Consider the following 24,089-nt stretch of genomic DNA (forward strand, 5'->3'; position numbering starts at 1 on the left):
TCCCTGCCCGTCACAGGCCTTATTGTGATATCGCACGTAATTCCAGTTTACTAAGCGAGTAAAGCAGACGGGATCCAACATGTTCTATCATAGAGTTTCATCGTGCCAGGTCTTCAGCATTCGAGTGCGGTACCCTCAAACCATATTTTCATGAAGTAATTAGAGAGCTCCGTGCTTCCTCCAGCACTGCGTTCCACACACACCCTAACATGCGGGCATCCCCTCAATAGCCCCAGCGAATTCAACCTCAGAATGTCTCCCCAATCTCCTCAGCTTTGTAGCCTTCAGCTATTCTATCCCGATCTGATGGCTCCAGTCGCGCCGCCAGATCCCTCTTAAGGTCATCGGTACTCATCGTTAGGAACTTTCGTTCCCGCAGGGGGTTAGCGGCTATTGTGAACACCTCGAGACTTTTTACAAGTGCCAACCGCTCATCCAGCTTCACAAAGTCGTTGCCGGTGAAGTCGACGTTTCTCAGCGATGGTAGAGTGGTGAAGCCGGCGGGAAGGTCGGACAGCTTGTTGTCCTGCGCCAGTAATGAGATGAGGCTGGTCCATGTGGAAATGTTCGGTAATGTTTTGATCCTGTTGGTGTTGATGTTGAGAGTCCGCAGGCTGGGCAAAGACAAAGAACCATTCCCACTGAGGGACTCGAGAGCGTTGTTGGATACGTCCAGCAGCTGCAGGCGCTGTGATGTACAGCTTGCACTGAACAAGGTACCGCTCAACTTGTTCTTAGCGACCAACAGCTCGATCAGAGGGAGGGTTTCAATCATGGCCATAGGTAGTGCTGATAGTGAGTTCTCTGTTAGGTTGAGTATACGCAGGTTGATGAGCTCAAGTAGGCCGTCAGGTAAACTTGACAGTCTGTTTCCTTGAAGCTCGAGAACTTCGAGCCTCTTCAGTCGGCAGACTGCATTCGGAAGCTCGCCCTCCAGGTTATTGTCTGCTATCTTTAGCTCCTTCAGGCTTGCTACCTGGCCGATAATGTTTAGAGCGTCGACACCAAGTCGATTGCGTGACTGCCAGAAATTAGCACCTATGTCGAGGCTACGCTGTCCCAGATAGCTTCATACCAGGTTTAAGGAGGTCAGGTATTGCAACCTCCGGAGTCCTAACGGTACTTCGCGCAGGAGGTTGCCATGCAAATCAAGAAACTCCACCCCTCCGAACTGAGGTTTCTTCACATCGTCATCATCATTGGCCATAGAAGCCAGCTCCGGATCTGTATCGGGAAATACTTCTGTAACGCTCTCGAGCTCGTTTTCGGCCGCGATGAAACGGGTGAGGTCAACCACCTCGCTCCAAGTGATTTTACTGGAATCGTTGGGGTCGTAATCGTACATGTTCAAGACCTCCATGGGTATCTCCTTCAGTCCCATTGCAGCTATGTTGAGGCGTCCGTCAGCTCGCGCGGCATCGACTCGTCTGCGGAGCAAACCACTGCCCGTCTTCGGTGCCAGGTTGAAAGGGTCCGAGGAGAGGTCAAACCCGGTCTCGTAGGCAGTCAAGGAATCTACAACGCCGTCCTGTTTTTTCGGCGTCGTTTTACGTGCCGCCGCTCTAGCTTTCGCGATTTGTTCGCGCAAGGCTGCCGAGGAGCTTGCGATCTTCTTTGCAGTCTCCGGTGATGGGTCGCCTGTAGAAGTGTCTGCTGTCTCTTTCGATGCGGCTTGGACAACCGCCGCAGGCCTTGAGTTCGGCTTGGCAAACAGGTTGCTCACTGCTGGCCGACTTTTCGGTGTTCTCGAGATCATGGTCTTGCTGCCAGTAGATGGTGGTCGTCCCGTGCCCCTCCCGCTCGGTGTGGCAGAGGGCGCGTGCTCAAACGCTCTGGCGGTCGATGGCTTCAGTCCGAAGCTCATCCGTCCCGTCGTCTGAGGGACACGTGGTAACGCTGCACTCACGCTTCTCTGACTGGGAGTTGGAGCCGGAGGGCCTGGCGTCAAAGGAGCTCCGGGCGCTCGTCGAGAAGGCGTGGTAGGGCGCAAGTACGGGGTGCCTGCGAACGCTCCATCACTTGTCCCTGGGCGTCTTGCGTTGCTCATCGCTGAAGCTGGACGTGAGGGTGGACCCATAGGGCTTTGTGGTGTAAAGAAACTCGACTTTCGTCTGCCGCCTGCTGGCGAAGGGGGAATGTGCGAGAGGCTCTCGATTGTTCTATCCGAGAGGGAGGGCCTCGACTTCCGCGGCTTTGGTGTCGACTCATCCTGGGCTGCTTCATCATAGACCTGTATCGGCTCTGCTTCTCTGAAGCCCTGGCGTGACGAAGCACGGAAGCCATCGAGCGCCCCCAGTTGATCCTCGTGCCCCACACGAGGTTCCGATACTGACGGTCTTCGTTGCGCTTGTGGGGCTGGACGGGGAGGAGGCCTTCCAACTGGCTTCTTGAATGTCCCCCCGCTGCTTTCTGTACCGACTCCTTTAGCGGCCCCTGAAACTCTCCTGCTGGAAGCCGATGGAAGGGCGGTACGTGGTTGGCTCACAGTAGATGGCGTCGGCTTAGGAAAGGTTGGAACTGAAGGCTTGCTCCTAGTTTTCTCAATTGACCCGGCTGGTCGAATGTGTGAGTATGGTGGGGCGTTGTTTGCGTGTGTTGTCTGCAGGACGGGCAGTCTCGACGGTCGAGCGATGCCGGATGGCCGTGGGATGGCCGAGGGCTTTTGAGGAATTGAGGTCTCCATCGGTTACAACTTTACTTGAAGCAATGTTTTCGGTTGTGAGTCATGGTTGTATTGAGGTTAGTGTCAGTGTTCATCTGTCTGTCAAGCGTGCAGCGTGTCAAGCGGGTCTTCCACATGTCAGCGATCCAGCTGGGACGTGGGCATCTCGATAATCGCCGTGGATACCTTATCGGCGCTGAAGCTTGGTTGGAGCTTGGGCCAGCCGGTTTTCCCCGCCGCCGTTGGAGTTCGACCCGCTTGACCCGCTTGACCAGCCATCGACTTACACAATACTGTACCAACCAAGGCACTACACTGCTCAGGCACCTCATTGTCGCGCATCTTCCAATCGCCAGAATTGAAGTCGCATAATCCGCGCCCACCCATCGCAGCAAAGTACGACCTCCCTCGCCGCTCGCTCCGTCCGCCGTACCCTCCTCGCCCATACAATACACCCGATTAGGCAACCGACATCACCCGTTTGCGCGCAGCACTCAATTGGTCGCAGGTTCGACGTGCGAACAGAAACCTGAGGCGCAATACCACAAAGATCTAACGAATTCCGACCACCTCATCGTTAGATCTAGATCTTCCAATCAGGCCTCAGCTACTCTAGCAAGAGAGGGCATACAAGCGACACGCAGCTTGCATATCACGACTTTTCGCAATGGACTCAGACACAACACCGGCGCAAGACTCACAACCCCCCGCGGAGACCCTCCCAGACGGAAGATCTACCTCACCGAAGCTTCAAGGAGCCATGTCAGAGCATGTCTCCTCAATGGATGCTCCATCGACCGTCCAGACTGCAGCGGGATCTCGCAAGGCCCGTACCAGATATAGCTCTCCGCCTCCTGCTTCGTCCTCACTGACACCACCTCCGTCATCTCAAGTTGTTCAGCCGGCACGCCCGACCGTCCGCACGCCCAGCCCACCCGCGACACTGCTCTCCTCCCCACCACTTACCTCCAGGAACGCTTTGTCGGGTGACACGCCTGCACCCTCAGTAGATCTTCTTACAACCGATCGAATCCATAATGCCCCCATCGAAGAGCTCCGGATCGTCGCTGACGAGCTGCTTGTTGCACTGCGCGAGGCGCGCACAGCCGCCGCCCACTTCAAGCTCCAATACAACATGCTCAGCATTGACAGCACCGAGGTGTCGAACCGCATGGGCGTCGAGCTCGAACTCGTCCAGCGCGAGGTCGACGTTCTCCAGCAGGCCGAAGAGCGTCGTCGTGGCTCAATCATGGCATCCGCCCATCGGGGCTTCGAGCAAGCCGTGAGTCAAGCCAACGCCGAGACGCTGAACGAGCTCAGCCGCCACTGCCAGTCACTCCAAAACGACAACGAAGAGCTTCGCGCGACGCTCGACCAGTCTCAGAAGGTCGCGGAGCGGAGAGAAGGCGAGATCGCCAAGCTAGTCGAGGAAAACGAGCGGTTGCGCGGCCGCATCAAGAAGAACCGGGAGCACGTGAACGGCCTCATCGAGCACATGCAGCACAAGAGCCCGCCGCAATCGACCTTCACCACGCCTCATCAGACTCCGCGCCGTGGCGGGAATTTCTGTAGTGGCGATCCAGGCAGCTCCGGCAACCGCCGCCAACAACCGTTCGAGGCCTTGCTCCTCGCCGACAAGATGCTGAGCCAAGAGGCCGCAACGGCACCTAGCACGCCCTCCAGGCCGCCAATGAAGCAGCGCCTCGGTCACGCCCAGGCTCTCCATCCGTCTCCGTCTGTGCTCTCGACCCCCAGTCGAGTCCGTCCGTTCAACGCTAATCGCGTGCCACCGCGCACACCGCCCGCTTTCTCCGCCGTGCAGGCTCCCAGCACTGCGCCTCCAGCTCTTCACCCACCCAGGCTCATCCGCCGCGACAGCAGCGACTCGACCATCACGGCGTCCAGCGCAGAAGGCGAAGGCGCCGGCGCCCACGTCGACCGCGAAGAGGTCACGGAGTCCCAGGCCACCAGATCGGCCACCGACCTGCTCCGGAGATCCATGAACTCGAGGCCCTCGTCTTTCGAGAAGGCCGCTCAAGCGTCGGCGTCGGCTGGCGCGCTGCAGAGCAAGCTCTTTGGACATGTGCGCAAGCCGGGCGTTTCGCGGCCGGGCGAGCATGCCAAGCGTGGGCGTAGCCCTGGTGAGCTGGTCTCGGAGATGTCGCCGACGAAGAAGGGGAGGTCTGGTGGAGGTATGGGCGTGGGACTGGGGATCGGTGGGTTGGGTAGCCCGGAGGCTTGAGTTGGTGAGGATGGGGTGGACTTGATGCTTTAATGACACGATGAAATGGTTCGGTATTTTTGGATCCGTGGGAATCGTTTTTTTTTTGCAATATCGAGATGTTTTCTATGGTGTTACTAACTGGATTTTTCGAACCAGGTTTTGAGCGCTTTTGATGTTGGGAGGGAATCTCTGAAGCTTCTGGGCAGTAGGGGCCGGCTCCAACAGAGCCCACTTCGTGTCCTCCATGGTCGACTTTTGTGTATCTGTTGGAGCGCGCGCAAGTGCGCTGAAGTGCGCTCGGATCCAGTGGGTAGCTGTGATGAATGCCAGCATGTGCACTGCTGAGGAAGGATACAAACACTCAGCGCAGCAGGGTTGGCACTGGGCGTACGAGCGACGACTGTCTTTGTTCGTAGTGTGTGCAGAGGAAAGTTGATGAAAGGTGGCTCTGCAAAATTCCCCGTGTTGGCGCACTGATGACATGTGATAAAACCGCAAGCTGTTTCCTCATGAGCATGGTGTCAATCGCGTGGTGGTTCTTCACAGTCGTAGAAGCTCAGCAAGCCTGCTCGGCGCCGACATGAAGGCGTCTTTCGGAACGCGCAAGGCGGCTGACAGCAGGGTCGTCGTGTCGCGCTCTGTGCTCGCATCGCGCGTGGAGAATAGTGTGATGTTGAACAGACACTGCAACGGCTCATATGCGGCAAAGCGACTCAATTCATCACCGTGAAAGCACTTTGGAGACACGGTGGATTCACGGCAAAGAACGACAGACTGGCTGAACACCAACAGATCGTGCACTAACCTTAGGAATATCAGACCCATACGCCATCGCCATGCCCCCCTCTAAAACAAGCTAAGCAGAGCCAGCCAGTCCAACCACTGCCGAGCTTTTTCAGCTCGGTGAACACGCTAAACGCCCCAGACTCCCTATCCTATACCGTCCCAATCTCCCCAGCAGCCAACGAGCGAACTTCCATCTTTTGGAGGAAAACTACAAAACCCCCAACCCGCCTCACCAAAAGCTGCACCACCCGATATAATGCTGGCACAGATTCTCCAAATTCGTCGCCTCCCTGATAAGCCTATCAACCTGGGGCTCGATGCCCAACTCCTCATTCGGCTTGAAGTCCCTCCCCGTCAGCTTCTCCTTGACCCTCGACAGCACCTGCAGCGCACGCGCATTCTGCACCTCCTTCGCCTCGGGATCATTGGCCTGGTAGGCCGTGGAGCGGTTGCGCGGCCGCTGGAACGAGTTGTCCGGGCGGTCGGGGTCCGTTGACGGCATGCCGATGATGGAGGCGCGGCGTTCGGAGGGGAAGGAGGGTTCGGGAGGGGATTCGCGGTTGCCGAGGCGCCAGGTCAAGAGTGGGTCGTGTATGAACTGGGGGAATGGTCAGTGGATTTACATGTTGGTGGAGTTGAGGGGTAAACTTACGGCTTCGAGCACCGCCATCACGGATTCCTTGTTGTCGCGCAGAACGCGCATGACGTGCTCGCATGTGGTACGGTAGCTTCCTTCAATGTTGCTGACCTCCATCGCATACGTCAACATCCGCGTTAGGCGGAAAGGCACCCGCTCGGGGTACTTCTCGCGATGCATGGCCACTTCGAAGCAGTCGCCGAAATCGATATGGATGATCTTTCCGGTGATCTTGTCCAGCATGAGGTTGGACGGGTGTCGGTCTCCGAGACCAAGGATGTAGCCGACCATGGACATCACCGCCAACGACCTGGTGTAGTTGGTTCGTCGGTCAAGCCAGGCTTCCGAGCTCTTGCTCTTGAGCCACAGTACGCGGTAGAGATCTTGTCCGGTTGTGTTGTCCAGCGCATAGCCGAAGACTTCGACCTTCTGCATGAGGGTCAGGCTGTCGTAATCTGGCGCCATCTGCAGCATGATACGATGCTCGATATTCAGGAGAATCTTGCGGCTCTCACGATATTCTCGGATGAGTACGTGCAGTGTGTCACTGTTCGGTACCCAACCAAGGAGACCTGATTGCGTTGACAGCGGTATTGCTGGGTACTGCTGGATGTTGAGATGACGCTTCCGGCTCTCCGTGTCATTCGCAAGAAGAGTATTGATGAGCCCGAAGAGTTGCATGACGCGCTCGTCCTGGCGGATATCCTCGTGGCCCTTGACAACATACATATAGCTGACACCATCACTGCCCTTAAGCACTAGTTTTCTGGGCCGCTGCTTAGACTGAATGACAGTTGCCACCGGGTCAAACGAGGCGATCCGGATGACTGGTTTGCCGCTCTTGTAGGTTCCGGGCACGGCTAGCTCGAGGTCGTGAATACTCTTCAACTTAGGCGAGACATACTGCATTTCCAGCGTCATAAGAGAAGGAAGCTGGCGAGCAATCTTGCGGAAGACTTGATAGTAGAGGTCCCACGCCTGGTTGAGATCACCTACTTCACCGGAATTCTTGAAAGTCTGACACCAGTCCCGGGCCTCTTGAAGCTCTCTGCCAAAAGACTGAATGAAGGAAATCTCGCGCAGAGTCTCCGGTCCGTTGTCGAGCATCGCGTGCAGAGGTGCAAGCGTCGCGAGCATGCCTTCGATGTTGTGATCACCAAAGTACAAACGAGACGCTTCTTCCAACGCCTCATGCCATTGCTCGTGCCATAAGACTGCTATCCGGATCAGTTCATGGCTTACGACGTCGGCCTGCTCCACAAGTTTTGGCGAATGTTGACGCATAGCCTCCATGAGCTGCGAAGCGGAGCGCGAACGGCGCGATAGATCTGACTTCATCGAGACGGTCAACGGGAATACCAGGGCCTGCGGATGCGCTCGACCAACTTCGCAAAGAAGGTTGTGGATAGACTGCCGTACTCTGGCGTTCGGTTGGTTGATACGAGCAAGCAGCTGCGGTATCACCTCTAGCCAAGTGTCGATGCTCACGGTGCCAATACCCTCAGTAACGGCGTTGTTGACCTCGTGGTGACCTCCATGAGCAAACCATAGGGTAAGCAGCCGCAATGTATCCTGGAGGGAGCTGGTCGAAGATAGGGCAATGGACTTGAAGAAGCCGTGGACAGCTGGGACAATATGGTCATGGACCATTGCTGGAGGAAGATCCGCTGATCCTCGTTCACCTTGAGCGGTGATCGAGTTGACCACTTCAAAGTTCGCAAGGGCCCAGGCATGCCATGCCTTGTACCAATTCTGGTTATATCGCGTTGCAGCCGCGTAAGACGCCAGAATCTCGTGCACGTGCTCGTTCTGCCAGTCACCACCCTGCAAGAACGTCTGCCAATCGCCTTGCTTAAGGTAACATTTCGCCAGGAGCCTGTGGTACTCTGCCAGGTCCTTTGGTGATGTCATCTGGTTGGAGAGTCCATTGAGCATGTGCGGACCGTTCGTGCCGTTGATGCCATTCGTTCCGTTAATGCCGTTTACGCCGTGTACCCCGTTAACGCCATTCGTTATGGCTGCGCCGTTCATGCTTGCTTCCCGTGCTCGAATCTGGAGGTCATCGGCTACCTTCGCAGTGAAATCTTTGAGCACAGCCAGAGCGTCCTGCTGGTGTCCAGAAGACCACATGAACTTGAAGACGGCGTATGATATCTGAGGCGGAATCTCCGTTGCATTTGACTTGATGTATGGGATGATGTCTTCATTCGTGCCAAGAAGGGCGTGTAAGGATTTCTCCGCCAGGCCACCTCGCTGGTTCTTGCGGCAGAGATTTGTGAACTTGATCCACATCTCCATGTTGTCTCTCGGCGAGATGACGAGTGCGCGGACCTTGAGCATCCGTTGCCATACCTCAGGGTTTGGCTGGCACCCTCGCAGGCGCTTCATCCAGGTCTGTCGCATACTTGCTTGCTTTTCCGGGTTGTTCTGGTTCTGCTTGTACGAGATAATCTCCTCAAGCTCCGCAAGCATCTGCACTCTCAGGATTGGTAGGTAAGCTCGGGTGTATGACTCGCCCAAGACCGCGCTCAATTCATTGTCGAGACCTTCTCGTGCCTTCTCGATGTGCAAGTGAGCGTCATCGAACTGGTTGCGGTGCAGAGATAGGATAGCGCCGAAGAAGGATCTGTCCGGCGAGTCTGGCTTCATGACCGAAAGGTAGTTGTCCATAAGCTCCCACTGGCCTAGGCCCCAGGCGGCGGCTGCAGCAAGCGGCGCGATCACTTTGCGGTACTCCGTGGACGCATGTATCCATTTGTCCTGCGCGAGAGATGAAAGGACATCCCACTCGCCAAGAGCATGCAGACACCTCATCTTGCCAATCGTGATTTCAAAGGAGTCAGGCTCGTCTTTCTCGCGCCGCTGGTACGCTTGCAGCGCTTCTTCCCAGCGGTACAGCTTTTCGAACCAAGTCTCCTTCAGCTCGACATCCTGGTAGCTCTGTGCCTTGCGCAAGATGCCAAAAGCCGCATCGGTTTGTTGAAGCTGGTTGTTGATGCTGATCAAAGCTTCGACAGCGCTTGCATTCTGTTCAGCGTTGAACTCCAGCTCCTTGTAGTGGAGAGCTTTTGCAAACGCATGGCATTTGGCAGCATACATGCCCAACATCCGAACGTCGATTGGGAGCGCCTTATCGTCGTGCTCCATGAACTCGGCCAGGTTCAGCAAGATTTGCAGAATTTCCGGAGGTATGTTAGGCGATGTGAGTGCTGTTTCAATGGCGCGAACAAGCTCTTCCTGATACTGATCGTATAGCTCTGTCCAGCACGAGACAAAAGCGGAATTAAAGAGACTCTTTGCGATAGGACTGTAGATGCTCGCCAGTGGTGTGCAAGCACGGAGCGCTTGCTGCGGAGACTCTCTTAGAAGCTCCACGCTAAATCGTCGCATCCATTCGATCCAGTCCTCGCGTGTTGATTTCTGCGACGCTTCCCATGCGTTCTTTAAGTGTTGCTGGTTGCAAGCAAGCTTCTTGCTGGAGACGTCTGCTAACGGTTGATCTTGACCATCATCGCCGTATCGCTCATCCGGGCTTAGATCCTGAGGAAGAGGCTCGCCCTTCTGAAGCTTGCTTACTATGAGTCTGTAGTTGGCGTGAGGGATCTTGTGCGTCTCCAGTATCTTGTTAACCGTCGGGATAAAGTGGATGTAATCTGGACCGAGCTGGAAAATCAATGCGCAAAGCGTCTCAAGAGCAGTCTGCTTGAGTGCCACGTCGCTGCCAGCGAGAACTCGAGTCAAGGGGTGAACAATTCTTGCTGCAAATTCCGAGATGTTCACCTGCTTCGAGAGACGTCCCAAGGTTTCAATAGCTTGCTTTCGAATGCTCGAAGGCTGGCCTGGCTTTTCAAACATCCGGACAATGACGGGGATTATTAGATGCATGTACTCTTCCGCGCTGGATCCAAACACAAGGAAAGCGTGTAACACCCTTTCAGACGGCAAACGCCTGCTAGAAGTGTCTTGGTCCAGGACACCTAGCATCAAGGGCAGGACACTAGCCAGATAGACCTTGAACTCTCCCTCGAGTGACATTGCAATAGCCTCGATCAGAGAAAGAATGGTCGCTTGGAGCTGAGTGCCTGTGCTCCAGAAGTCTTGGATTGTTTCGAGAATCATCGGGAGAAATGGTCGAATGTGCTGTCGTACAATCTTGACAAGCTGACTGAGTTGGTTGAAGTACCCTTCGACACGGCCCGACGGAGCGCCCTGGATGACTGACACAAATCCTGGCACCACCTGGCCAAGAAATGGTACGCACTTCATGCCCATTGTAGCGTAGATGTTCATGACTGCGTCGACCACCGAAGAGTGGTACTGAACTAGGGACGTATCTTTCAGCAGGCCCATGAGGGTGTTGATCACAACAGTCGGATAGTACTCGTCGTTTGATGGAGTTATCCCGCTCATGATGAGTGACACGTCTGTGATTGCTTGCGCTTCTGCAACGAGATTACTCTCAGGGGACTTCTCAACAATTTTCTGCGCCATGTTAGCCTCTGACCCTCATAGCTTCCACCCCAACTTGGTGTACCTGATGTTCATCCGGATCCAGTGCGCCCAAGATACCCATTAACCGCACCGTTTCTCGTCGCAAGGGTGTCGCTTGCTCTGTCTTGACAATATTAATCAACAAAGTCAAGAGTTCCGGATGGTCTTTGTAAGGTTCGATCACGTATCCAGCGTTCGTAGCCAGGTGACCCAAAGTTCGTAACGCGGCCATGCGCTTGCTGTCCGAGCTCAAGTCCTGAAGGTTCTCGATGATGATGCTCATAAGGTCAGGGATGTACCGCCTCATGTCCTCCCCACCCACAGCTGCCAGATCGCCAATTGCTGTTAGAGTAGTAGAAGCCACGTCTGGATTGAGATCTCGAGCTTTCGGTAGTAAAACAGTGACAATTGGGTCAACGTATGTTTTTAGAAGCTTAGACGATGCTCTGACCAGATGGCCGATGAGTTTTGCACTCTCTTCCTTGTTACGCGGGCTATTGGAATATTCCACTTCCGTCAAGAGTTGAATAAGTACTTTCCGCAAAGATGGGAAGACGTATGCGGGATTCACTGAAGTAAGGCGGCCGATGATGGCCATAGCTGCCTCGCGGACAGCAAAGACCTCATCATTGAGAGCTAGGAAAAGTGTTCGGACATTCTCGGCTTTACCAAGGTGACGATCAAACCGAGCGTCCAAGGAGAGTAGGACGGTCAGGCGTATCTCAGGATCTACATTCTTCAGCCGTGATTTTTTCAGGAAGGTAAGGAGAACATACCAACGTCAGCAACCCCGACAGTCAAAAGCCTCTCGATAACGTCGCCAACGACTTGTATCGCATGCTGACTTGTCTGATGTACGATAGGGTCGCGTACGAACAGCTGGCAACAGGTAAGTGCAGCAGCCTTCCGTATCTCGGGGTTATCGGCCTCCACGTATCGAATGGCGACATCCCGAACGAACTCGTTTAGAACGTGGCCTTCGGAGTTCATTAGTCTGTGATAAGTATATAGCCATAAGTTCATACCAGAAAAGTCGAAGCTTCCTAGAGTCTGAAGCGCTAGAGCTACCTCCGCTTCTCTCGGAGCAATCTGCTGCGGGTCTTTGTGATCTCGTGTCCAGATCTGCGGAGGGGAGCTACTCAAATAGGGACTTCCAAGTGGCATGAAAGGACGGCCACATAAAACTTGACTTAGCATATTCAAGAGACGTTCCTGAATTACTGGCTTCGAAGGCGGGACGTAGTGAGCCATGTCAACAAGCGCTTGCGTCAGTGAGTCGCTCAGAGGACAAGCAAAGATCGGGTCGAGGAGGCTATGGACGTGCTTGCTCAACGCTTGCCCCACGGCGATTGATACCATGCTAAGGCACTCAAAGACAGGCGCTTCGTTCGAGGTCTTGACTCGTCTGAGATGCTGTCAGCGTCCAGACAAGGAGGTGATCAAATCGGCTGAATGGAGACTGACGTCTTCGCAAGCAGTCCCTCTCGAATGAGATGCACGAGACCTTCTAGATACTCGCCAATCTCACTGCCAATCGCGTTTGCAATCTTACCGATTGCAATGTATGCTGGCCCTCTGTCTTTGTCTCGTTTCACGAGACCTTGTAGATGCATAATGTACATGTGGATGTAACTGCTTGCGAAAGATTGAGGCGCATATGCTGCAATGACAGGCATAAGGTTGACAACCTCTCGTCGGATCAAACCGTCCCGATGATCTTTGTAGCGTAACGCGATGTCGCATGACTCTTTGTAGCGAGGTCCATTCATAAACATGCCGCCTTTCTGCAGCAGCTCCCTCAGCGCTAGAAGTGATCCATGGATAGTGTCGACGGTATTTTGCTGGAACCCTCGCAGAACCTCTTCCCATACGCGTGATAGCCACTGCAGTCTTGCCTGCGACTCGCGAGCGGCGATAATCTCGAAGCATGCGCTCATAGTCTCAGCTGCCGATTCCCGGATCAAGACTTTTGGGTCCCGAAGGGCCACCCAGATTACTTCCAGGATCTGCGGAACCCACGAATACATCAGAGTCGGCGAGTTCCGCGCAAGCTCTCTGAGGTTGAGGACGGCGGCAAAACGGCGCTGTTCCTGGCGATCCATCTGCAGCCATTCCAATGCGCTCTTAACCTCCGCTTCGACCAGCTCTGCTGTAAGTGTGCCGCCGGGTTTTGCGAGTCTCCCGAGGGCTCGGGAAGCGAAGATCATGGCGGTCGTGTCGTTGCCGCGAGATACTGCGCGCAGATAACTCGCGAACCGTGTCGTCTTTTGACCCGCATCATCGCCTTTGAAGTCGATGAGCTGGTTGAGCGCGTGTATGCCGCCGACCCGTTCGTTTGTGTCGCTGCCCTGTACCACAAGGGCCGATACGCGTTGAGTGACATCGTTGTAGTAGCCGGCGAACTGGCCTGGTGGAAGCTCTGTGTTTGACGTTAGTCCCACCACAAATGTATGGTGATAAGTTGGCTGTTGACGGACCTCTGTGAGCGGCTTCTACGTTCTGTCGGAGACTGTAGGCAGCTTTCAGCCTTGTTTCGTCGTGCCTGATCTGTCATCAATATGCTTGCTTGTATTCGAAGGCCTAGGTAAAGCCCACCGCGACTTCAAGTCCTGGAATATGCGGTCCAACGCATCGCGCGGCGCCTGAGCCATTTCGTCAGGGTTGAACGGCGCCCATCTGGATTCCTGTCGTTAGGTTCGGCTTCCCATGAAGCCAGCAAGCGGTTTAGAAGAAGAGAACGTCAAACGAAGCTGTTGTGGACTCAGAGCTCCTATCTCGGTCTCAGAGTCCTGCAACAGCGGGCGAGGTCCCGCGTCATGTGCTGCATGTCGATCCGGAGCGCTCGGTCACCAAACTCCGTTAGCCCACCGTTCTGCTCAGCCCTATTAGACTTGGCAGGCCTGCCCATCAGTTCATTAACCTGAGGCTGCACTAGGTCCTTTGTACAGGTGTCCATATCACTATCGAAGAATGGGACATGAGACACCTGGCTGATTTAGACAATTTTGTCGTGAACTATCTACAGCGGCATCACCGTCGTTGAGATCCGCCATTTCCCTTTGATGCCTCCTACCATGTCATCTAGCATAATTCGGTCTACGTTTCGCCAACCAACCCGATCACTGAAAAGCAAGCTGCCAAAAGTCCAACACCGTATCCTCACCGTCTTCGGCTCCCTGTAACGCTCCATCCCACAGCGATATCAAATTTCAAACAGAAACGCCGGATGAGGTTGCATGCGCGCTGAAGAGCGAGGCAGAGCAACGACGGTGTGAACTGTGTGCTGAATAAAGGGGTGAATTGGACGGTGGCTTCATAAGCCGGCACGACTTTGTGGGCGGAGCGCTTGCATGGGAGCGCTGCGGCATGGTGGCAGTGGTCGTAATCCTCAGTTTTGTGCAACGTTTCATTCGCTGTGCGGAACGCTGCCGTTCGTCTGTAGTGCTTGTACAGCTTGCTCAGCGACGACGTCCGCTTGATGCACAGCCGCTTGAACAACTTGTAGTTCTTCGGCAGTCAAGTTCTTAGTGAGGTTGTCGTAGAGCCGCGGTTGTTCCTGCTGAAGTCCTGCTCATCTGGTTAGCTTGGTGGAAGCACAGAGGCAGAATAGCACTTACGTAGCAGTGAGTCCTTGAAAAGGCCATACGGCTCCAACCTGTCTAGAGGGGTCTCTAGAAGGCTCTCCTCCTCAAGCTCATCATCGTCGTCGTCCGAGATTGTGGTGAACTTCTGTGCCTGATTCATCGATCAGTAATGGTTTTTGCTAACGCACGCCGTGACTTACCTCTTCGTTGAGGAACTCTAAGTAAGCCGCGCTCTCATCTTTGACGTCTCCGACTTCGTCGCCGTCCTCATTGGTCCAACCCGGGTCGCCTTCCCATTCTTCCTCTTCGTCCTCATCATCGTAATCACCTGTGATGCTGAAGTCTTCCTCCTTCTTGGCTTCCTCTCGATCTACAACAGTTAGCAGGAGGATAGCTCGATAGGTCACGGTGCATGCGCTTACTCTTCATCGCTGCTGGCAGCGTCTGGAACAACCGTACGATACCTTGCAGGAGGCGTGGCCAGCCTTGTTGTACACTGACCGGGACGTCTTGCGCTTGAAGGACGAGAAGGGAGGTGATTGCGGCAATCGACAGCTTTTTGTCATGAACTCTAGTAAAACTGTCGATATTGGAGAACCACATGCTGAAGAACTTGTTGGTCCAGCCGTTGCTCTCGAGGACATGGAGCGCGAGTATCGGGTTGTAGTAGATACAATTGATCACCATCTCCATCAAATGGATCCGGTATGACTTGACCTTCAGCTCGTCACTTGTCAGAACACCCATGGCAAGCTGGATGAACTCCGGAATGTATCGGTCGACGTATCCTCGCAGACTCAGCATAACGATCTCGGCGAGTTTGCATCCGCATATCCTGTCGACACCGCCGACTTTCTCGTCCTTGAAGATGACTCGGATCATGTCGACAACGGCCTCCAGGTACATGTTATTCTGTATCAACATGTCCGTTCCGTAGCACACGAAGTTCTCGAGCGCTGGAAGCATGTCCTCCAGATAGAGCTCAGCGCCGCCCTTGAATGTCCGGTGGATCAGCTCGAAAGCCTGCCACATCGTGGGCGAGATGCGCTTGGCAGCAAATGTGCAGCTGTCAATGATCTCGAACACTTCGTTGTAAAGGTCAAATAGTTTGTTGTCTAGAGTGATTTGGATAACGGGCATCAAGACGGTCTCCAGGTGCAGCAGCACGTCCGGAGTGCTTTCCAGAGTAAGGATTAGAGTCCCTATCGTCTGGAGCACACCAAGCGCGGTGATGCTCTTATCGTCTAGGTAGTCACCATACGGCTCCTCTTCGTCTTTTTCTCGTGCACGCTCAACCAGTTCACGCACGATTCGGAGGTAGGTATCGCGTAGCTGCTCGCTTAACGCCACGGCAAAAGGCGTGAGCTCCTGAGAGAAGACTTCAACAAAGTCTTCCATTATGTTCGCCAAGGCGTCTACGTCGACCTCGTTTGCCAGTTTAAGCAGCTGCTGCATAATCTGGGGGATGTTCTGTTGCATTTCAACCCGCACCAGCTCGTGTCGGATAAGAGGTTGAAGTGCCAGTGCAGCTTCGACCCGGACGGGTAGCGCAGAATCCGTGAGTGACTGAAGGATGTTTTGATAGACAATCCGCAGGTTGTTGGGGTCTTTGAAGTCGAGCTGTTCGAATTTTTCCAGGGTATCGCAGGCGCGGGCTCGAAGGTAGCCATGGGGACTGCGGAACTCCGGGAAGACGTGCCGCACGAAGAAGTACTCTACAGAGTCTGCAATAGGACTCTTCTTCCCAAGTATAACTCCGGACAGAGTACCGATCATGCGCAGCGCGCCCTCTTTCTCCCTAGGGTTCTTCTGATCATCGGGCGCAGCCTCATATCTGTTGACGATTCCGTTGACAAAGTTGAGTATCATGAAGGTCTGTTTCCGCCGCGACTTCGTGAGGGTAACCAAGAAGTTCGTAGCTGCGACATCAGGTGCAGATACCTCTTCGTACAAGTTTAGCTTGCGGTGAAGGTACTCTTGTGGATCAGTTTCGAAAAGTTCGATGTCCTCATCTGACTGGCAGAGGACCGGAAACAGGAGATGTTCCACTAGAGTCTCCATGTGCGGTTGCAAGAGGTTCCACATTGACTTGGGCTTGATGCATTCATCCAAGAACGCCAGTGTATATGAAAGGCAGGCTTTGCTTAGCCATGTTTGTTTCGCGACCCATTTCTCGATCTGCTGAAGGTAGCCCTTGAGGATTTCTGGCGCGAAGTTGGTGATGAAAGATTTGGCAAATTCGGAATAGTCTGGGTCGTTGTTCTTTCCAAGGGTGCCGGGGTTTCCATACCTAATGATTTGATCAGTAGGCCGATATGTAGCAGAGTACACCTTTCCGTACCTCACGAATATCCGGTTCAGATCCGCATAGGCCCATTTCTTGGCTTTCCACCAGTGGTTGGTCTCCCGCTCGTCGAGATCCTCAGGCAGCGCACTCGGGGGCGGCTCCTTCGCTATAACGTGTATGAACAACGAAGCCCAGCCAACCATAGCTTGCTGCTCGCGAAGTGGCACTGGAAGTTCGAACTGCCATACGCTGTCAGTAGACTGTCGCCAACACACTCTTCCATCCAGGGATGCTGACGTAAATTGCATGCTTGAATGTTTTCATGACCGTCCTCAGTATCTCCCCTGCCTCTATGCTTGTCTCATTCAACAGGCCGTTGCCGATGCCAAGTAACCGGGGGAAGGTAGCCGCAACGATGCCGTCAAACTCTGGTTTGTTCTGGCCAGCCTTGAACCGGTATATTCGACATATTGTAAGCAGGCACTGTACGCCAGCAAAAACCGAGTTTGCGTCGGAGGAGCTAAGCAGTTGTACTGTAAGGTCGAGGAAATCTGGCCACTTCTGAGGGAAATCGCTCGCTAGAATCTTTTGCAGCGTAGGTATGAGCTGGGCTCGGACTGGGGGCGACGCTGTCACAAGGACAGGTACGATCCGACTGCGAACTACTGCTCTCTCCTCCTCTGGTATCGGTTTCGCTTGTGCTTGTGGGATGTCCTCTGCTGACAACCATCCCTTCGAAATCCGGTTCTTGAGGTAGACGACGGCTAGGGAGACGAGACGTTAGTAGGGTCTCTTCCAGCGTGGTGGCGTCGTCCGCGTACTAGACAGCCGTATTCCGCCATCCTGTTCCGCCTCCAGTATGTTCAGCAGGGCGTTGGAGAAGCCAGGTTGATCTTCTGCCTGTGAGAGAGTTAGCCACGACAGCTACGTTAACCCTCACGCCGAGACGCTTCTCATACGTGTTTGAGATCAATCTCAGCTTGCCGTCGAGCATTTGCATCAGAGCTAAGCGTGGCTTGAATGCAGCTTCTCAAGGCGGTGGCATCCATGGTGATAGTCGAGTCGAATCGAGGCGCGAATGTGCGCTGAGACGCGTTGGGTGCGTGCTGCAGCTGGATAATACGTCGGTACGATGTCTGGCCTCTAGGTGAAATTTTTGCAAGCAAAAGAAATAGCAAGCGGCGTGAATGAGCGCTCTGTTTTGTAAATGTTGGTGGTGGGGGAATAAAAGTGCCCAGTTAAACATCTTTGTCGGCAGGTCGGGGCAAGGGTCTTCCTCCATACGGCAGCCGAAAAGTGCCCAGAGCGCAGTATGCCACACCTCGGGATGCAGATATTTATCCTTACATGTATCCTGTCTATTGACGTCCCCCTATACCTAAGGTTCAGGTGAGCATTGACAGCTGTCGAGCTTCCGTCAACACGGCTTCTCAGCTGTCATGCGCTCGCTGGTGTTTGGTTCGAAAATGTGTCTCCTTTTGAACTATTAACGTCGTGGCCAATATCCAATTCAAAGACTATTTAAATATACAATTAGATGGTGGGCGTAGTGCTTGCTATATGAATCATTAATGCAAATACTCCACCATCAGTTTCAAAAAGTCTTGAGCGGGTGCTTAAATTTGTTCCCGGTAGAGGCTTGATTGAGGTCCACCAAATATTGGCTACGACGTGCTATTCTGTTCTACATATACAGGCTCGCTGTCGCCGTGATATCTCGTTTAATCATCTCCTGGCACGTCTGCATCTTAGTGAAGAGAGTGGGATCACCAATGATCCTCGCCGCGTTCTTCACCTCTCTACAGGTTTCGTCCAAGCGCGTAATGATCCTTACGATCGTTCCTTCCATCACATCCGTCAAGTCCGTAATGCGGTTGAAGGACATGCCCTTTGCCCATTCATAGACGACTTCGACCATGCCGAAGCGTGGCCGGCTGACGAAGTCATTCGAATCGTCTGCTGAGAGGATGACTTGATACTGAGTCTGTATGTGGTTGACCTTCTCGGAAATCTCGATAATCTTGGCTTTGCCCTTCTCAAGTGCCGGTGTCAACGTCGGGATGACGTCTGTTTTTTCCTGAAAGACGAAAGCTGACAAGAGGGCTACGATCTCTTCCGGCTCGTACTCTGCTAGCACGTTCTCCAGCACAAGCTCCGTAAGGACAAGTTCGTCTGCGGAGTGGATCTGTGTACAAGTCAGTCTGGCGGCATGCACATCAACGTCTGCGGAGTTGTCTTACCTCGCAGGCGACTTTCCCTTTTAGCTCTACCCGCGAGTTGTCATCGATAAACTCCAGGTCCTTCAAAACAGATATGCGCTGCTCATAGTCTGGCAAGAGCCGTAGATTCTGGTCGGACATGAGCTGCCTCAGTTGTGCTATGTTTTCTTTAATCAACCACTCATCGTGTTGCATCGCGAACTGCCAGCGTTAGTTCGACATCCCATCGGGCGCAAGAAGTGAGGTCGCCTACGTGCTGAGTGAACTTCGGACACTGGATGCACACTCTGTTCTGGGCAGCCTCCGCTACTCTCCTCCGCTCATCGAGGATGTTCCGGAACGAAAGGTCTTTAATCTTGGTCCAATCCAGCTCCTCCCATTCAGGGTTCGTCCACGATGTGCAAAGAGGAATCAATTCCTCTTGCGCCAGTTTCTGCTGTTCCGGGTCCTTGCTCAAAGCTGCATCTACAAGGTTCGTCTGTGTGAACCCATCAATCAGTATACCTGTTCTATAGCGCATATTCAGTGACTCGGAAAGTGGTCAAACCTTAGTCGTTGTCTTTGTGACACACTCCAGATCACCGAGAGGAACAGTGGCTATTGTGAATTTCATTTCGGCAAGCTTCGTCGGTAACCGGCTGAAGAATCTCACGAAATCGCCCAAGTATGGCAGGAGATCGCTAGGTTGTCGCTTCGTTGTTGGAATTAGTTCCGCAACAGATACTGTCGGCTCCCACCCCTTGGTAACGCCTTCTCGGAGCAGCACGCCTACCGTTCGGATGCCGTCCTACTCAGTCAGCGCATGCCCGTATATGGCCTTTGATTTCACTCACCTTATTCTTGAAGATCACCAACCTTCTAGGGGCAAACATGCGGCGGCCTACTGGAGAGTTGAGGACTGTTAGGTGTAGATCACTGGTAAGCCTTCGGAAGTCCATACAAACTTCGTGGCATCTCTCAAGGTCAACGTCGCAGATGTTGCAAGGCTCCCTCTTGATCTTCGCGAGATCGGCCTTGGAAAGCTTCACAGCCTTCTCATGTTGTGGTAGCAGAGCCTGCGTTGCGTTTTCACTGAAGCTCCGCTTGATCATCTCCTCTATCTTCAAGGCCTCTACACGCAGTAAGTTGAGGATCATGTTGTAGGTCAACCTGAACTGAGAGCGCAGTTTGGTAGGATCTCCAAGAATCATCTGCCTCAACGTGCCTGCCGGCGGAGCTTCTTCAGCACCCGGCGCGACGATGATGACGCTACCAACAGGATCGAGACCTCTCCGGCCCGCCCGCCCTGCCATCTGAGTATACTCGCCCGGAAGTAGATCGCGGAACTGGCGTCCGTCATGCTTACGGTAACCAGAGAAGACTACGGTTCTTGTTGGCAGATTCAGACCCATAGCGAATGTCTCCGTGGCGAAAAGGACTTTAACCAATGTCCTTGCGAACAGAATCTCGACCACTTCCTTGACAATCGGGAGCATGCCGCCATGATGGACGGCTATTCCCCGACTGAGCAGCTCTCTCAGCCGTCGAATCTGAGGGAGGTCCCGGTCCTCTGGCTTCAACCGGGCCACCGACTTTTCGATGACCATGTGAATGGCGCTCTTTTCAGCGGCTGTGCAATAGTCGAGGTTGGAGAGCGCCTCAGCATTCTCCTCACAACGCCGCTTGGAGAAGACGAAGATGCACGCAGGCAGGAGCTCCTCCTTGCGGAGGTGCTGGATAACTTGCACCCACACGTTTCGATCTTGAGCCGCTGTTGTTCGACCGCCGCCTCTGCCTGTTCGAGCAATGTTACCATGCCCGCGCTGAGCAGGCTGGCCTCTGCCACGCTGTTGCGCACCGCCTCGTTGAGTCCCGCCGCGTTGAGCACCACCTCGCTGTTGACCACCACGCTGTGGGTTGCCTTGAGCCCGAACATGGTCCTTCTGTGCGCTAGCTCGAGCGGCGGCCGCAGCCTCTTCCTTGGCCTTCACGGCTTCAATCTTGTCTCTGCCGGTCAACGCATCGTTGGCATCCTTCCAGCCTTTCTCAATGAATTGCTTATCGGCGTTAACTATCTTGTACATAGCTTTGTTGGCCCAGAGGTAGTGTTCCAAAGGTACTGGACGTTTCGGGGTTGAGATGACGTATATGTTCTTCTTCTTGGTTCTTCCCACCCACGAAGCGAATTCGTACGTGTTCGGTACCGTTGCGGAAAGTAATATCAATGTGACATGCTCCGGTAGCATGATAATCACCTCTTCCCAGACCACACCACGCTCGAGATCGTTCACGTAGTGCACTTCATCAAAGATGACAAACTCGACATCCCGGATCAAGTCTGCCCCACGATATAGCATGCTCCGCAGGATCTCGGTAGTCATGATCAAGCAGCTCGCCTCTGGCCGAATCTGTACATCGCCGGTCAGGATACCTACATCATCAAACACGTTGCGGAAGTCACGGAACTTCTGGTTGCTGAGCGCCTTGATAGGAGATGTGTAGATAGCCTTCGTCATATGCTTTGCAGCTAGAGCAATCGCGTATTCCGCAACGACTGTTTTGCCAGCAGAGGTATGAGCTGCGACAAAGACAGAATCTCCGTTCTCCAAATGATAGACCGCTTCTTTCTGAAATGTATCGAGTTCAAATGGCCACTCTCTCGCCATGTCCGGCACAAGCTCCCTGAAGTTTGGTATGTCGCGGTTGACGTCAACCATATGGGCCCATTCTCTTCCACTACGTTTCGTGGATGACATGGTAAGCTGTCCTCGAGGGGCCAATGCTGGAAACTCAACGGGTAATAGGGAATCGATGCCCTCATCCGCGTCACCTTCGCCCTCAGCGTCTGAGGTCTCTCGTTCACCATTGACTTCTGGCTTGGAAGCACCGTTCGCTACCGAAACGGGTTCAGGCTGCTCTTCGAGCGTCTGTTCGACCTCATCCGCACTCTGATCATCCACTGCTGGCTTTTTCTGCCCGTTCAAACCTCTCGAGAATCCGGGAGGAATCTCAAGCAGGCCGCCTTCAACCCCGAAGTTGATGATCCGGTCAAGCCGCCTTTCCTTTCGCCGCTCATTCTCCTGCCGCTGCAGCGCCTGGTCCTCGAGTGCTGCGATTGCTTCTACATCATCAAGGCCGCCAGGTGCGAAGGGGAGGAAGCCAGCGGCTCCACGGACAAACTCCGCTCGGTTGGCCGGCTTCCGCAGAAGGGAAGTCGAGTTCTTTGCTGTAGCGCTACTGGCCGGTACTGTGATCTCCTTGTAACCTGTTACACGGCCCTCAAGTCCTTCTCTTGTGAAGCGGATAATTGTTCGTGTTTGAGTGGGAGCAATGTCAAAAAGGTCGGTATAGCCGGTCGGGGTGTCCCATCTGTGCTGCAGCTCATTCAACCAATGCGTGTTGAACGAAGCAGACGGAGTAAGAAACTCCTGTTCGAAGTCACGCTTGATCTCATCTTTCGTTCTTCGGGTGCGTTTGCGTGGTCTCTGCTCGTCTAATATTGAATCTGCCCACCCCGAGTCTCCTGTCTCGCTGGAGTCGGCAGCCAAATGCACGCTTTCGAGCGTGGCAGCTAAACTGGCCATAGCTGATTGCGCAGGATTGTACTGTTCTCAAGAAAGCCCCCCAGCTAAGACTTGCACCCTGAATATTGGGTCAAGACATTTTGTCACCTGCAGCTAACGACAATGACGTCCGGTATCGATAACCTTAATGTAGCCTTGCAAGGGTCATAGGGTGATCGGAGCGCAGCAAGGCCGGGGGGTTTGGGGTGGAGCCCCCCCTCCCATGAGAAGGCGAGCGCACGTCGAAAAGTCTCTCATCACGAGCGCAGCGAGCCTAGGGGGTTTGGGGGTTCCCCCATAAAGGAGAGCGGGTGACTCGCCTTCGGCGAGAGAAGGCGAAGCAACCCCTCAATACTTTCTAAGAGCTAAAAGTCATGCACTCATCTCTTTTCGTGATCCGTTGTCTTGATGTTTGCTGTGGATTTTACCATGTCAAATCCACCTGGACATCCTATGCAATACTCCTACCGGGGTATCAATGCCGTCGCTAAACGCCACACATGCAAGCAAAGCCTTCCAAATGCTACCAATTCAAATCTGCCATCGCCTCCAAGTCATCACCATAGTCATCCGCATGTGACCCCAGCATAGCGGAGGATGGCTTTGTAGCTGGTCCAGATCCGAACAGACTGTCCTGCTGCCTCTCATCTTGCATTGCATCTTCCGCCAGGAGTGCATCTAGCTCGTCCTCCTCGGGCGCTCCCCCTTGTTGGCTTGTCGAACCTTCCGGCTGGACACCGACTGGCGGCTCCTGTCCAATGCTTTCCGCTAATTCCAGGGGATGCTCTGTCCGCGTGTCTTCTGCTTCAACATTCCGGCCTACCGCACTTCCTTCGCCAATATGATCTTGCGGCGCCGCCGGTTCGACGGCTGTGTCGTCCTCTACAGAGGGCTTTGGCCTGTTCTCGTATATCCACTCCTTCCTCATCATCTGCATGCGCTTCGTGTGGCCTAGCTTTTCGATTATCGCCAATCCATCGGCAAACTTCGCTCTCGGGTACAAGTCGTCCAGCCAAAGCTGATAGGTATTCAAGAGGCGAGCCATATCTGAGAACTAGGGATGTCAGGTAGCTTTATTGTTGCCGGAGTGGATTCGTACATACCTCATGGCCCTTGCCTTTGAATTTGAGGCGCTCTTTTGATATTCTTCGCAGCTTGGGTATGCCGGCAGCGGATAAGAGACTGCAAAACGTCAGCTCAAACATAGCAGACCCCATGGGCTCAGTTCGTATACCTCCTTAACTTACCGGGCGTCGTCAAGCTTTGCAATTGGCTGCCTCTTCTTGGCTACCTTGATCTCCTCATCAATGCCCAAAGCAGCAGCATTGCTGGTCGCCGGGCGAGAGTTTGTTGACTCTTGCCGCGAGCTGCCTTTTTTGGTGCCGTCCAGGTCTTTGAAAACATCGTCCATGCCAGCATCATAGTTGAACAAGTCATCCAACTCGTCACCGTGCGCAGGCGGGGGAGACACTCGAGATGGCATTCTGATCCTCTTTTGGTTAAAAGCTGACGGTGAGTTTTGGAGTAAAATCGTGAGGATCTCGAGTGCGTTGTTTGCCGGCTGTAGAGAGCGTGAAGCTGTGCGTGGGGCGAGACGCGACGCGTCGATACAGACCGGGATGTCATCATGGTAATTATGTCGCTCCCTCTGGTTAGC

At 54.0% G+C, this 24,089-nt stretch overlaps 6 protein-coding genes across 6 annotated transcripts; 1 reads left to right on the forward strand and 5 right to left on the reverse strand.

Annotated features, from left to right (window-relative positions):
• Positions 1-247: 247 nt before the first annotated feature.
• W97_04589 (uncharacterized protein) lies at positions 248-2,683 on the reverse strand (the record flags this gene model as incomplete). Its single annotated transcript, XM_007782478.1, has 2 exons — positions 248-1,021; positions 1,076-2,683. 2 exons carry the CDS (start codon positions 2,681-2,683, stop codon positions 248-250), a joined length of 2,382 nt encoding a protein of 793 aa, XP_007780668.1.
• Positions 2,684-3,797: 1,114 nt separating this feature from the next.
• On the forward strand, positions 3,798-4,904 carry W97_04590 (uncharacterized protein; the record flags this gene model as incomplete). The annotated part of the gene is made up of 1 exon (XM_007782479.1): positions 3,798-4,904. One exon carries the CDS (start codon positions 3,798-3,800, stop codon positions 4,902-4,904), a length of 1,107 nt encoding a protein of 368 aa, XP_007780669.1.
• A 997-nt stretch (positions 4,905-5,901) lies between these two features.
• W97_04591 (FKBP12-rapamycin complex-associated protein) lies at positions 5,902-13,451 on the reverse strand (the record flags this gene model as incomplete). Its single annotated transcript, XM_007782480.1, has 8 exons — positions 5,902-6,270; positions 6,325-10,791; positions 10,844-11,536; positions 11,581-11,777; positions 11,826-12,205; positions 12,265-13,219; positions 13,278-13,342; positions 13,396-13,451. 8 exons carry the CDS (start codon positions 13,449-13,451, stop codon positions 5,902-5,904), a joined length of 7,182 nt encoding a protein of 2,393 aa, XP_007780670.1.
• A 755-nt stretch (positions 13,452-14,206) lies between these two features.
• W97_04592 (uncharacterized protein) lies at positions 14,207-17,720 on the reverse strand (the record flags this gene model as incomplete). Its single annotated transcript, XM_007782481.1, has 8 exons — positions 14,207-14,367; positions 14,418-14,535; positions 14,585-14,754; positions 14,807-16,674; positions 16,726-16,910; positions 16,969-17,435; positions 17,493-17,571; positions 17,631-17,720. The coding sequence occupies 8 exons, from the start codon at positions 17,718-17,720 to the stop codon at positions 14,207-14,209; spliced, it is 3,138 nt and encodes a 1,045-aa protein (XP_007780671.1).
• A 635-nt stretch (positions 17,721-18,355) lies between these two features.
• W97_04593 (uncharacterized protein) lies at positions 18,356-22,453 on the reverse strand (the record flags this gene model as incomplete). The annotated part of the gene is made up of 5 exons (XM_007782482.1): positions 18,356-18,856; positions 18,912-19,091; positions 19,144-19,368; positions 19,438-19,677; positions 19,724-22,453. 5 exons carry the CDS (start codon positions 22,451-22,453, stop codon positions 18,356-18,358), a joined length of 3,876 nt encoding a protein of 1,291 aa, XP_007780672.1.
• A 502-nt stretch (positions 22,454-22,955) lies between these two features.
• On the reverse strand, positions 22,956-23,915 carry W97_04594 (uncharacterized protein; the record flags this gene model as incomplete). The annotated part of the gene is made up of 3 exons (XM_007782483.1): positions 22,956-23,486; positions 23,536-23,614; positions 23,680-23,915. The coding sequence occupies 3 exons, from the start codon at positions 23,913-23,915 to the stop codon at positions 22,956-22,958; spliced, it is 846 nt and encodes a 281-aa protein (XP_007780673.1).
• Between the last annotated feature and the right edge of the window lie 174 nt (positions 23,916-24,089).

This window comes from Coniosporium apollinis, assembly GCF_000281105.1.
Source record: "Coniosporium apollinis CBS 100218 chromosome Unknown supercont1.20, whole genome shotgun sequence".
Lineage (NCBI taxonomy): Eukaryota > Fungi > Ascomycota > Dothideomycetes > Coniosporium > Coniosporium apollinis.